This window comes from Coregonus clupeaformis, chromosome 19 (assembly GCF_020615455.1).
Source record: "Coregonus clupeaformis isolate EN_2021a chromosome 19, ASM2061545v1, whole genome shotgun sequence".
Classification (NCBI taxonomy): Eukaryota; Metazoa; Chordata; class Actinopteri; order Salmoniformes; family Salmonidae; genus Coregonus; species Coregonus clupeaformis.
This window is the reverse complement of record NC_059210.1, coordinates 28,435,072-28,448,380: the sequence shown is the minus strand read 5'-3', so window position 1 is coordinate 28,448,380 and position 13,309 is coordinate 28,435,072. Positions and strand designations below refer to the sequence as shown.

The window sequence follows — 13,309 nt, the reverse complement described above, 5'->3', positions numbered from 1 at the left end:
CGAGGGTTAAGCCTACCATGAGTGAGCGCCCAGACCCCTTTGATAAAACAACATAAATACACTGGTAGGCCTTTTATTTCAAATAAATAAAAAATCGGAATAATTAAATAACAGGGATTTATATTTGTATTAGGTGCATTTAGAAAGCCACTACGCACCATATAGGCCTATATAAAAATACAATCCGGTCTAAGAGACTAATATATGATCAAATATAAAATAAATTAGGCCTATGGATGTAAAAATAACAGGTTGCATTTCACGACCACCTACTTTTAGAAAAAGTATTTTAACATAATTGGCAATCGTCACCCCTAGTGAGAAAGTAGTGCACGAGTAAACAATTTAAGATGGAAAGGACTAAAACCGAATCCGGTCCGTATTTTTCATGCGCTGTGCAGAGTTCTTTGAAGCTCCGTGTTTTGGCCCGGATCCGTGCTCCAAGTTGAGCTGTAGTTTCCATGGCTGACCATGGTTTGGTGCTGTTGGCTCTCTCTGTCTGCTCAACCCAGGCTGTGCATAGCTCCCTGCGGGATCAGAGCGCTCCCCCGCCGGGACCCTACTCTCACATCCTCCTGCTGGGACACGGCTACATTTCCAGCCAAGCCTGGCTTTATTATGTGTGTCTGCTCTGCAGCCCCGCCAGCAGTCGGATCGGGAGGCGGAGGGAAGACCAGAGTCAGGACAAAGAAAAAGGGAGAGAGAGGCTAGCTACTACAAACATTTGACTGATTTCAGGATTTTAAAAAGGGAGATATAAACACAAATCCCCAAGGGGTGAAAATGCTGGGTAAGGTTGCATTGCCCATGCCACCTTCTGAAAAATAACGGACGAAGGGAGGTTCGGTGTTCGCAAGATCTGGGTGAAAAATAGATTTATTCCGAGAACTGCACCAACAAACCCTCAAGACGAAGAGGCAAAGAAGAAACAACGTAACCCTTGATTTAACGGAATTCTATAATTGTATAGTCAATGTATTCATATTTTGACGTATTGGCACCTTTCTAACGGCCCGATCAGGTGTTACCGCATGGCTGTCATTTTGGCTTTGGCTGTCTCTTGAAACTCGGACTCTACCGATTAAGTCGCGCTATCGCCAACGTGTTTATGAACGTAAAGGAACAAAAGATACTGTCGTCACGGACCCCGAAAGAAAGACACGTTATTCCGTTAATTCTACAGGTTGAGTCCAGTTGAAGAAGTTAAATTGCTGGAGTATCCGGGCGCAGCGCCTCTCCACAGCTACAAATTGTATAGGCTACTCACCTCCCCTTTAACTGGACTATAGGCTACTATCAGAGACTGAAGTTGCCGCATTGCAACAGGCAAAGAAGTGAAAAACACGCCAGCTGAAGTATCCATCTATATGACTGTTTTCGCAAAACATTACAGATCGAGACGAGAAGAAAATACTGTCACAAACCAGAGATGTCTAGACGAAAACAGGCCAAACCGCGCTCCGTAAAAGGTAAGTTGTTTTAATGGAGAGACTAGGGACAAACTCTCGAGTAGAAGCATGACCAATACGATTTAATGGCTACCTTTTGTCGGATGCTACTGTGAAATTCAAGGATTAAATATCCTCACTGTGTTGTCTTTATTATATATATATATATATTTTGTCAAACAAAAGCCTAAGCAATTTAAGGGGATAGGCCTAATTTACCCGGTCCTACATAGCCAACTTTCTGTAGTGTTGCAATAGTGACTCAGATCTTCCCTGGTCAGTTGATTACTTAATTGATTCAAAATTGTGAACACGTTCGTTACTTGACTAGACTGCAGTGCGTAATGATTGCATTCCCACATCTTGCACATGTTTTCCCATCGCCATGATTAAAGCATAGGCATATTGGTTTGTGTTTTACTTGATAGACCATTTTCTTGGTGACCTGTATTTTCTAGTCAAATTCAATAGGACGGCATCCGTGAACTGAGAGAGAGATGATACTGAGGCATTACAGTGAAGTGGAAGGGCGAGGGGCATTTGGCTCGTTTTGCCTCTGTGGAAACCAGATGGGCAATGGGGTGGCCATGTGGTCCCGAATTATTACCCCTCCCCCAATTAGTCTTTTTGTTCTAATTGATGGCAACAATGTGCAATGGTTTATTTAGGTTGAATGATTATAAGGCCTACATTGTTTTAATTATTTATTTCTTTGTTAGTTGTGCTCTCTGTAAATGCAGTGAATGGTTCACCAAGACTAATGGCAAGTTGAAACTGTGTTGATGACCACAGTGGTTGGTCTGGTTCTGAGTCAACAAAGATTGGTGTCATGACCTCTCGGGATACCTTTGGTGTCTACTAAAAGATGCACTGGTTCAAAGCATGACATTTTAAAACGATCACATGTAGGCTTAATGTGGGAAAGGGATCGCTTGATTATTTCAACAATTGCTAATATTGATTAACTAACTACAAGACATATACAGGTAACTGCCAAAATAAAGTAAACACTTGAGTAAATGAGGGATACAAAGTATATTGATGGTAGGTGCTTCCACACAGGTGTGGTTCCTGAATTAATTAAGCAATTAATGCTTAGGGTCATGTATAAAAATGCCCAGTTGCCCATTATTTCGGCTGCTGTGGCTAGAATAAAAGATCTAAGTGACTTTGAAAGAGGGGTCTCAAAGGAGCATAGTGGGTTTCGTGTGTGTGTGTCATTCACCAGATCTCAACCCAATTGAATACTTATGGGAGATTCTGGAGCGGCGCCTGAGACAGTGTTTTCCACCACATCAACAAAACACCAAATTATGGAATTTCTCGTGGTAAAATTGTGTTGCGTTTCTTCGATAGAGTTCCAGACACTTGTAGACCCTATGCCAAGCCGCATTGAAGCTGTTCTGGCGGCTCGTGGTGGCACAACACCCTATTAAGACACTGTGTTGCTGTTTCCTTTATTTTGGCAGTTACCTGTACATGTACTACATGTCATGTGAAAACAAATCCCAATTTCCCTGCATAAAGAAGGCTAGTCTTTGTACTGTTTTGTATCCTGAGTGTGTGTGTTCGGCAGTGCCAGCTTGTGGCTTTGAAAAAACAAAGCTTGTGCTTAGTCAGTGATGCACAGCAGCCAGAGGCCAGCTCTATGTGTAACTAAGATGTGTTCTGTTGCTATCTCCCCACAACACCTTTCCCACTAACTGGCATATTCTCAAATTATGAGTGAGAATCAGTGGTACAGGGTATGCACCAGGGATTATTTGTGTTTTTCGTGTCCCCTTGTCTCTCACCTGCTCACTCAACTCCAAAGAGTGTCTGTCACTGCCAAAGCACAAACAACACATTGAGAATCATATTTATTCATGTTTTTCTGCACACAAACAGTCAGCCGGCTATGACGAAAAAGGATTTGAGGAAACCACCAATCCTTGTTATCATCAGTAGTTTGTGGTGGGGGGATTTTCTATCCTAGTTGTAGATGGCTAATTGAGGTTGCATTAATAGCTATGATTGGCTGTTTTACTAATGGGGAGGGGGGGAGCGAGCGGTTCTTATCAAAATATTATTTCTCCTGATTAATCCCTTTTTAATGTGTGTCTTTGCGTAGAGTACGTGGCCGGGGCATTTCTGTTTCATATCTCCCCTGTCCCCACGAGTATTTCATGCATTATGTAGTGATGATTATTACTTAATTACACATTAATAAATCCTCTTCATTTACAGGACATTAAGCGGGAATGAGTGCACATGACAGCCAGGGAGCGAGTGAGCACTTATTTCTTTTCCACAGTGTTGTTTAGTCAATCAAATCAAATAGGACCTTTAACCTGGGATGGGGAGAAGGAGACGTTGGAACAAGGCTGGTCTAGGGCTAGCAAGAAAAGTGGGATCTAAGGCTAATTGCATAATTTCCGCTCCACCTCCCCTCTGCTTTCCCCAATCTTTCCAAACAAATTCCACCAGTACTACTCTGTTTACACTAGCTTCCCCTATCAATTCAAAATAGTTCTAAGTTGCAGTAAAATACTCAAACATCTTAATCTATTTATTTAGCTCCACCTGGCTGAAATTGTAATGTCTCTCTTCTCTAGATTCTGTAGTGTAGATATTTATTTTGTGCCAGTTTTATGTTGACATAATATAGTTGACTTATATGTATTATTTGTGCAGTTAAATTGCCTTTCAATCTACATTATGATTAGATTATTGAGTTGCTCGTACAACTTTGTAGTAACACTGTAATTACCTAAGTAATAACATTGTATTAACATGTTGTGACATAACACTTCAGTAAATGCCTTTCAATTGCATAGCAATAGAGTTGAGCGTTTTTTGTAATACAAGATGAAAATGGATTGTTCTTTATTACATATTTTGTAATGACACAAAAGCTCAACTTCATTACTATGCAATTACAAACAATTGAGCACACTGTAACAACAATGCTGGTACTCAAGTAATTACAGGGTTGTTAATATACAGGCAAGCGTCTTATTGAAAGTGTTACTGCTGCATATTGTTATGGATTGATGTAGATTCGTTTTTCAGGAAGTGTGCGCATGAAGCGTATCTCTGGCATCCCTCTACCCTCTGTCTGCCTTCCTAAGACCATCTGTTTTTAACAGTAAATGGCATTTTTATTGTCACCTAGGCTTTTGGCAGCAGAGCCAAAGTTTCATTGGTCAACAGGCTGTTATAAAACAGTGAAGTGAGTTACCACAGGGCCGATTGAGTGATGAGAGCCTGCTCCCCTGTCTTTATTCACGCGTGTGTGTGTGCGCGTAAGAGGGAAAAATAAAGCGAGAGAGTCTGGTTTGTCTCTTTCACATTATATACACAGTGATATTATAATTTGATGTGCCTTTGTGTTTACTAGCAGCAGGAAGGAATGCATGAAATGTATTTTACCAATACTTTTTTTCAATCTGTGAGTATAGAAGACTGTTGCCCTGTATTAATGGTAGATGAACCACAAAATAGATTTTTCTAAGCCTTTGTAAAATGTTCATTGACTACACAGCAGGGAGAGCGATTTTGTCTTGTATTTTGATATGACCAAAAAAGTAATTGGTCATTGTTCAGCCACAGCGGTAGTCTATTTTTATATAGAGCTTATTGGTTTGCACAATATTATATGGATTTTGCACTTTTTCAAGATGGGGAAACAGGGGCTTATTTAAAGGTACAGTGCTCTCCAGTTACAAGAGTCATTGACATAGGAAATTAAATCAACTGCTAATAGTGGTCTGATACTTACAATAAACGTTGCTTTAGAATCAGTCGGTTATTTTAAAGATATTGTCTGGGATGGATCTGATTCTTCCTTCCTTCAAAATAAAATGTTATTGGTCACATGTGCCAAATACAACAGGTGTAGACTTTACAGTGAAATGCTTACTTATGAGCCCTTTCCCAACAATGCAGTTAAAAAGTAAGACAGATATTAAAAAAAAAAGGAAATAGGAACACAATAAAAACAGTAACGAGACTATATAGAAGGAGTACCAGTACTGAGTCAATGTGCAGGGGTACGAGGTAGTTGAGGTAATACAGTATGTACATGTGGGTATGTATGTGGGTAGGGGTAAAAGTGACTAGGCAATCAGGATGTATAATAAACAGAGTAGCAGCAGCGTATGTAAAGGGTGTCTGTGTGTGTTGGAGTGTCAGTGTAGTATGTATTAGTGTGTGGGTAGAGTCTAGTGAGTGTGCATAGAGCCAGTGCAAGGGGCTCAGTGCAATCAATTAAGATAAATAAATAATAAAGAGGGTCAATGTAAATTGCCCAGGTAGCCATTTGATTAACTGTTGAGCAGTCTTATGTCTTGGGGGTAGAGGCTGTTCAGGTGCGTTTTGGTTACAGACTTGGTGCTCTGGTACCGCTTGCCGTGCCGTAGAAAAGAGAACAGTCTATGACTTTGGTGGCTGGAGTCTTTTTTAGTAGGGCCTTCCTCTGACACCGCCTGGTATAGAGGTCCTGTATGGCAGGGAGCTCGGCCCCAGTGATGTACTGGGCCGTATGCACTACCCTCTGTAGCGCCTTGCGGTAGGCTGCCAAGCAGTTACCATACCAAGCGGTGATGCAGCCTGTCAAGATGATCTCAGTGGTGCAGTTGTAGAACTTCCTTGCTTCCTTCCTTCCTGTAATGTAGAGTAGTCTTACTCTACAGCGGTCCCTGCTGGTGTGGAGATGTGAGCGTGTGTGTGTCTGCCCAGGCAGGGTGAGCTCCCTTGCGGCCAGTGTGTCTGCCAATGACAACTCCTTATCAGCAGCCTGCCTGCTAGTGTGTATGGAAGGATCTGTCTTAATGGAAGAGCTCAGTCGTAGGCTGTGCCATTGTACCGGCTTAGCACCAGGGTTTATCAGCGCTCTGGACTTACTGGGCCGTAACCACTGCCCGCTCAGGAACCTCTCCGCTCCGCGCTTCTTTTCTAAAGAGCCAGAGCCGCCGGGGTGACTTTTGCTATTAATTCTGTTTGTGTGCTTGGTTCCCTCTCCTCTGCCCCCCCTGAACCCCTCTCTACCCCCACCCCTCCGGCCTGCCAACCACAGCTCCCCCACCAGTACCTCCCTGTGGAGTCTGTCCTCTCCGAGTTCCCTCACTCTCAAACTCTGATTGTGCTGCTGCACTGGGCAGATTAAAATGTGTTGGAACAATGCTTTCAGAAAGTTTTGTTCAAATCTGCTCCTTCCTGTGCAAATGATGTGTACAGGACCATAGCATCAGAACGGCCAATACTCTCTCTACCCTACAAGCCAAATGTGGGATTAGATATATGATTTGATATTTTGTGCAATGTTAACCTGAGGGCATTTGGAATGGCCCACCTGTTGTTTGATGTTGAACCAGGCTGATCTGTGGCAGACTCCCAGAGTTAACCAGCCTATATGCCTGAGCAAGGTGCAGGCTCCGTTAATGGGAAATGTCAAGCGCAGCTCTTTGTGAGCCTGTCAGTGTGTGTTAGTGAATGTGTTAATGGGTTTTGTGTGTAAATGTCAGTGCAGTGTCTCCAGTGTGAGCAGAGGGCTGTGACCCAGCTCTGCTCTGACTTCAGAGTGAGAAGGCCAGAACCATGAACCTTCTGGAGGATAGCTACAAGAGCCAGATCAGCACTAGCAGAACACTGCTGTTTGTCTGGTCCAACAGGCGTAGGCAGAGGTCTTCATGTTCATTTCCCCCTTTTTTCTTCCTATTCTGTTTCCTCCTACTTTCAACCCTTCCTGTCTTCCTCACCTCTCTTCCTCCTGCTCTCCTCTCATCTCCTCTCTCTTCTTGGCCCTCCATGATCTCCGTGAGGCTGTGTTCATGCTCCTTTCTCTAGGCAGCTGCTCCTCGACCCCACAGTGTCTCCATAGGCTGTACATTAAACATAAGCAAAGGGGGCAATTAAGCACCTTCACCACACCTGGCTGATGCATATATTTATTGGGAAGCCTCCCGCTTGGAAGGCTCCTCGTCCCAGCTCTGATGATTAAAGGGTGGTTGTTGGGGAGGGGAGGGGAGAGGAGAGGGCCTGATTCTGAAGTCATTAATGAAGAGCGTTGGTCCTGTGTTGACCCCTGCTGACCCCTGCAGCCTGCCTTGAGTATTACGTGTTTTACTTTTCTATTATTTCTCTTTTCTTTCTATCTGTATTGTTGGGAAGGGCCTGTAAGTAAGTATTCCACTGTTAGTCCACACCTGTTGTTTATGACGCATGTGACAAATAAATTGGATTCGATTTTTACCTCTGGCCAGGGGGTGCTAGGCCTCCTGCTGGCCAGGCCCTTGATAACGGATCCTGCTTGGGTCCTAGGCTCCTACCAGGGCTAGTATGGGTCTCTCAGAGCTGCAGGGGGAGGCATCTGGAACAGTCCTGGGTGGGAGATGGGAGACTGACTGTGCCCACGCATGCAGCAGTAAAAATCCTCCAAGAGCTTCCTTCTGCTCAACCTATTGATTCCACTGCGCCTGGAAACTTTCCTCTGAAAAATGTGTGGAATTAAAGAGAGAAATTACTCCAATGGATTGAGTGCCCTGGGCTGTGTGTATACATTAGCTGTGTTGGGTTATTAAATATCTATTTGAATCACTAAACATCAAGTACATTCAGGAAGAAGAAAAAACACAGAACTCCAGCTTCCTCCTAGTGTGAAAAGGTAATTACGTGTAGTATTATATTTGAGTAATGATTAGCTAACTATTTTACATGAATGAATGAATGACATTTTATTTTCTTGCCAAATCGCCAGTTGGCAACCCATCCCTTACGGGATTAATTGACACAAACAAACAAACATTACAATAATAATAATATGGCATTTAGCAGACGCTTTTATCCAAAGCGACTTACATTAATGTGTGCATACATTTTTAGGTATGGGTGGTCCCGGGGATCGAACCCACTACCCTGGCGTTACAAGCGCCATGCTCTACCAATTGAGCTACAGAGGACCACAATAATTCACTGTGATAATTCAGAGTTGAATTCTTCCGGTGTTCTGTGCAGTGCACACGGCATAAAGACTGAAATAGAAATCAATACATAATAGTAAATAAGGTTATCCACGCAATAATTATAACCCCAGTGCAGTAAAAATAATACAAATACAGATAAATAAATGCTGAAAAATTAGGATGAGAATATGGTAAATATATTTTTGAAACCGAAGCATGTCATATCCTATTCTTTGAAACGTTTTTCAGTGGTCCAATATTTATCTTGGTACTGTTGCTTGGGCTTTTAAGCCTACGCTACCTGTTTGCATCTACCAGCATGACAATGCTGCACCATGCCGCAGACTTTGCTATTGTATAACCTGAATAAAGTAATGGTTAAAAGTAGGGCTGGGAATTGCCACAAACCTCACAATATGATATTATCATATTTAGGTGTGGATATGAGATTCACACGATTCTATATTTATTATGATTCGATACTGTGATTTTATTGCAATTCGATGTTCCAAACATATTGCTCTCCATATGTCTGCTGCAGAGGGACAAGAGAAAACTAATTTTGATCAGTCATGGAAATAAAAGTGCTGAAAACAAATTGGCTCCCTTTTTAAAAAGAAGATGGAGAACAAGCTATGAAGAAAAATACTGGTGTTTTGGTGCAACTAGCGCAAAATAATATTGCGATATTGTTAAAGTGAAACGATACGATATATTGTCAAATAATATCCTGACATGCAACTGTGCTTAGTCTTTTGAGCTTTAATAGAATACTAAGTGTGTGTTTTGAGAAAAAAGCTCTGCTCTGTGTTTTGCAGTATAGAGCCTTGATACAGCTTGCAATGTCATCTCCAAATTGATTTAAGCTGTGAAGCAGCCTCTCTTTATCCCAGGGCTAGACACTTGCCTAGAACCTCGCATCACATATTAGTATTTGGCATATTAGTATTTAGCTCAGACAGAATTAGTCCTTATTGTAGCCTTCCTTTATGCTGGCCTCGCAACCTCGGAGAATGGATAGTCCTTGATTATGAAGTCACTTGTGTTTTTCTGATTTATTTTAATTCAATTCCTCTGTCAAAAGGCTGGCACCCCCTACAGAGGCCAGAATAATACTCCTTGCAAACAGCAGGGTGAGGAGGGGGGAAGAAACAATTAAAGTCGCTCTCGATTTCAGGGAAAAAATGCACACATCTGACATGTTTTAATTTGCTATTACAGTCTTGTCCATGGTGCATTTTCACTTAACACACACATTGTTGGATGGTGAGCTACTTACAGATAGTGTTCCCATGAGAGAGAGAGGGTGAATATCCCCCCCCTCAATGTCTCCCTCCTTTCTCACACATTTGCTGATTTTCATATTGAAGTTGAAATGAAACGAATCAAATCAAATCAAATTTTATTGGCCACATGCGCCGAATACAACAGGTGCAGACATTACAGTGAAATGCTTACTTACAGCCCTTAACCAACAGTGCATTTATTTTTTATAAAAAAGTAAAATAAAACAACAACAAAAAAGTGTTGAGAAAAAAAGAGCAGAAGTTAAATAAAATAACAGTAGGGAGGCTATATATACAGGGGGGGGTACCGGTGCAGAGTCAATGTGCGGGGGCACCGGCTAGTAGAGGTAGTTGAAGTAATATGTACATGTGGGTAGAGTTAAAGTGACTATGCATAAATAATTAACAGAGTAGCAGCAGCGTAAAAGATGGGGTGGGGGGCAGTGCAAATAGTCCGGGTAGCCATGATTAGCTGTTCAGGAGTCTTATGGCTTGGGGGTAGAAGCTGTTGAGAAGTCTTTTGGACCTAGACTTGGCACTCCGGTACCGCTTGCCGTGCGGTAGCAGAGAGAACAGTCTATGACTAGGGTGGCTGGAGTCTGACAATTTTGAGGGCCTTCCTCTGACACCGCCTGGTATAGAGGTCCTGGATGGCAGGAAGCTTGGCCCCAGTGATGTACTGGGCCGTACGCACTACACTCTGTAGTGCCTTGCGGTCGGAGGCCAAGCAGTTGCCATACCAGGCGGTGATGCAACCAGTCAGAATGCTCTCGATGGTGCAGCTGTAGAATTTTTTGAGGATCTGAGGACCCATGCCAAATCTTTTCAGTCTCCTGAGGGGGAATAGACTTTGTCGTGCCCTCTTCACGACTGTCTTGGTGTGTTTGGACCATGATAGTTCGTTGGTGATGTGGGCACCAAGGAACTTGAAGCTCTCAACCTGTTCCACTACAGCCCCGTCGATGAGAATGGGGGTGTGCTCAGTCCTCTTTTTTTTCCTGTAGTCCACAATCATCTCCTTTGTCTTGGTCAAGTTGAGGGAGAGATTGTTATCCTGGCACCACACGGCCAGGTCTCTGACCTCCTCCCTATAGGCTGTCTCATCGTTGTCGGTGATCAGGCCTACCACTGTTGTGTCGTCGGAAAACTTAATGATGGTGTTGGAGTGGTGCCTGGCCATGCAGTCATGGGTGAACAGGGAGTACAGGAGGGGACTGAGCACGCACCCCTGAGGGGCCCCCGTGTTGAGGATCAGTGTGGCAGATGTGTTGTTACCTACCCTTACCACCTGGGGGCGGCCCGTCAGGAAGTCCAGGATCCAGTTGCAGAGGGAGGTGTTTAGTCCCAGGATCCTTAGCTTAGTGATGAGCTTTGAGGGCACTATGGTGTTGAATGCTGAGCTGTAGTCAATGAATAGCATTCTCACGTAGGTGTTCCTCTTGTCCAGTTGGGAAAGGGCAGTGTGGAGTGCAATAGAGATTGCATCATCTGTGGATCTGTTGGAGTGGTATGCAAATTGGAGTGGGTCTAGGGTTTCTGGGATAATGGTGTTGATGTGAGCCATGACCAGCCTTTCAAAGCACTTCATGGCTACAGACGTCAGTGCTACGGGTCGGTAGTCATTTAGGCAGGTTATCTTAGTGTCCTTGGGCACGGAGACTATGGTGGTCTGCTTGAAACATGTTGGTATTACAGACTCAGTCAGGGACATGTTGAAAATGTCAGTGAAGACACTTGCCAGTTGGTCAGCACATGCTCGGAGTACACGTCCTGGTAATCCGTCTGGCCCTGCGGCCTTGTGAATGTTGACCTGCTTAAAAGTTTTACTCACATGGGCTACGGAGAGCGTGATCACATAGTCATCTGGAACAGCTGGTGCTCTCATGCATGCTTCAGTGTTGCTTGCCTCGAAGCGAGCATAGAAGTGGTTTAGCTCGTCTGGTAGGCTTGTGTCACTGGGAAGCTCGCGGCTGTGCTTCCCTTTGTAGTCTGTAATAGTTTTTAAGCCCTGCCACATCCGACGAGCGTCAGAGCCTGTGTAGTACGATTCAATCTTAGTCCTGTATTGACTCTTTGCCTGTTTGATGGTTCGTCGGAGGGCATAGCGGGATTTCTTATAAGCGTCCGGGTTAGAGTCCCGCTCCTTGAAAGCGGAAGCTCTACCCTTTAGCTCAGTGTGGATGTTTCCTGTAATCCATGGCTTCTGGTTGGGGTATGTACGTACGGTCACTGTGGGGACGACATCATTGTTGCATTTATTGATGAAGCCAGTGACTGATGTGGTGTACTCCTCAATGCTATCTGAAGAATCCCGGAACATGTTCCAGTCTGTGCTAGCAAAACAGTCCTGTAGCTTAGCATCTGCGTCATCTGACCACTTTTTTATTAACCGAGTCACTGGTGCTTCCTGCTTTAGTTTTTGCTTATAAGCAGGAATCAGGAGGATAGAGTTATGGTCAGATTTGGCAAATGGAGGGCGAGGGAGAGCTTTGTATGCGTCTCTGTGTGTGGCGTAAAGGTGGTCTAGAGTTTTTTTTCCTCTGGTTGCACATTTAACATGCTGGTAGAAATGAGGTAGAACGGATTTAAGTTTCCCTGCATTAAAGTCCCCGGCCACTAGGAGCACTGCCTCTGGATGAGCGTTTTCCTGTTGACTTATGTTCTTATACAGCTCATTCAGTGCAATCTTAATGCCAGCATTGGTTTGTGGTGGTAAATAGACAGCTATGAAAAATATAGATGAAAACTCTCTTGGTAAATAGTGTGGTCTACAGCTTATCATAAGATACTCTACCTCAGGCGAGCAAAACCTCGAGACTTCATTTACATTTTAGTCATTTAGCAGACACTCTTATCCAGAGCGACTTACAGGAGCAATTAGGGTTAAGTGCCTTGCTCAAGGGCACATCGACAGATTTTTCACCTAGTCGGCTCGGGGATTAGAACCAGCGACCTTTCGGTTACTGGCACAACGCTCTTAACCACTAAGCTACCTGCCTGACTTCCTTAGTATTTGATTTTGTGCACCAGCTGTTGTTTACAAATATACACAGACCGCCACCCCTTGTCTTACCGGAGTCAGCCGTTCTATCCTGCCGATGTAGCGTATATCCCGCCAGCTGTATGTTATCCATGTCGTCGTTCAGCCACGACTCGGTGAAACATAAGATATTACAGTTTTTAATGTCCCGTTGGTAGGATAACCGTAATCTTAGGTCATCCAATTTATTTTCCAATGATTGAAGATTGGCTAATAGGATTGATGGGAGCGGCAGTTTACTCGCTCGCCGTCGGATCCTTACAAGGCACCCCGACCTACGTCCACGATATCTCCGTCTCTTCCTCATGCGAATGACGGGGATTTGGGCCTTGTCGGGTGTCTGTAGGATATCCTTCGCGGCCGCCTCGATGAAGAAAAATTATTCGTCCAATACGAGGTGAGTAATCGCTGTCTCTTTTTGGTTATAAGAGACGATGGCAGAAACATTATGTACAAAATAAATTACAAATAACGCGGAAAAACACACATAATAGTACAATTGGTTAGAGGGCTGTAAAACGGCAGCCATCTTCTCCGGCGCCAGTCAGCGCCAATCAGGGAAGTTGTGTGTTTTGTGTGTTTTTGGTTTTACTA

General features: G+C 43.7%; 1 protein-coding gene across 2 annotated transcripts in view; it reads left to right on the top strand.

The window, feature by feature from the left end:
• The first annotated feature begins 453 nt into the window (after positions 1 to 453).
• znf423 (zinc finger protein 423) overlaps positions 454 to 13,309 on the top strand; it is a 138,953-nt gene continuing 126,097 nt past the window's right edge. The window contains exon 1 of one of the 2 annotated variants that reach the window (XM_041837325.2): positions 454 to 1,469. In XM_041837325.2, the coding sequence (XP_041693259.1) occupies positions 1,430 to 1,469 (40 nt within the window). In that variant the 5' untranslated portion in view covers positions 454 to 1,429. The remainder of the gene's footprint in view (positions 1,470 to 13,309) is intronic. The other variant, XM_041837326.2, reaches the window with a different exon arrangement.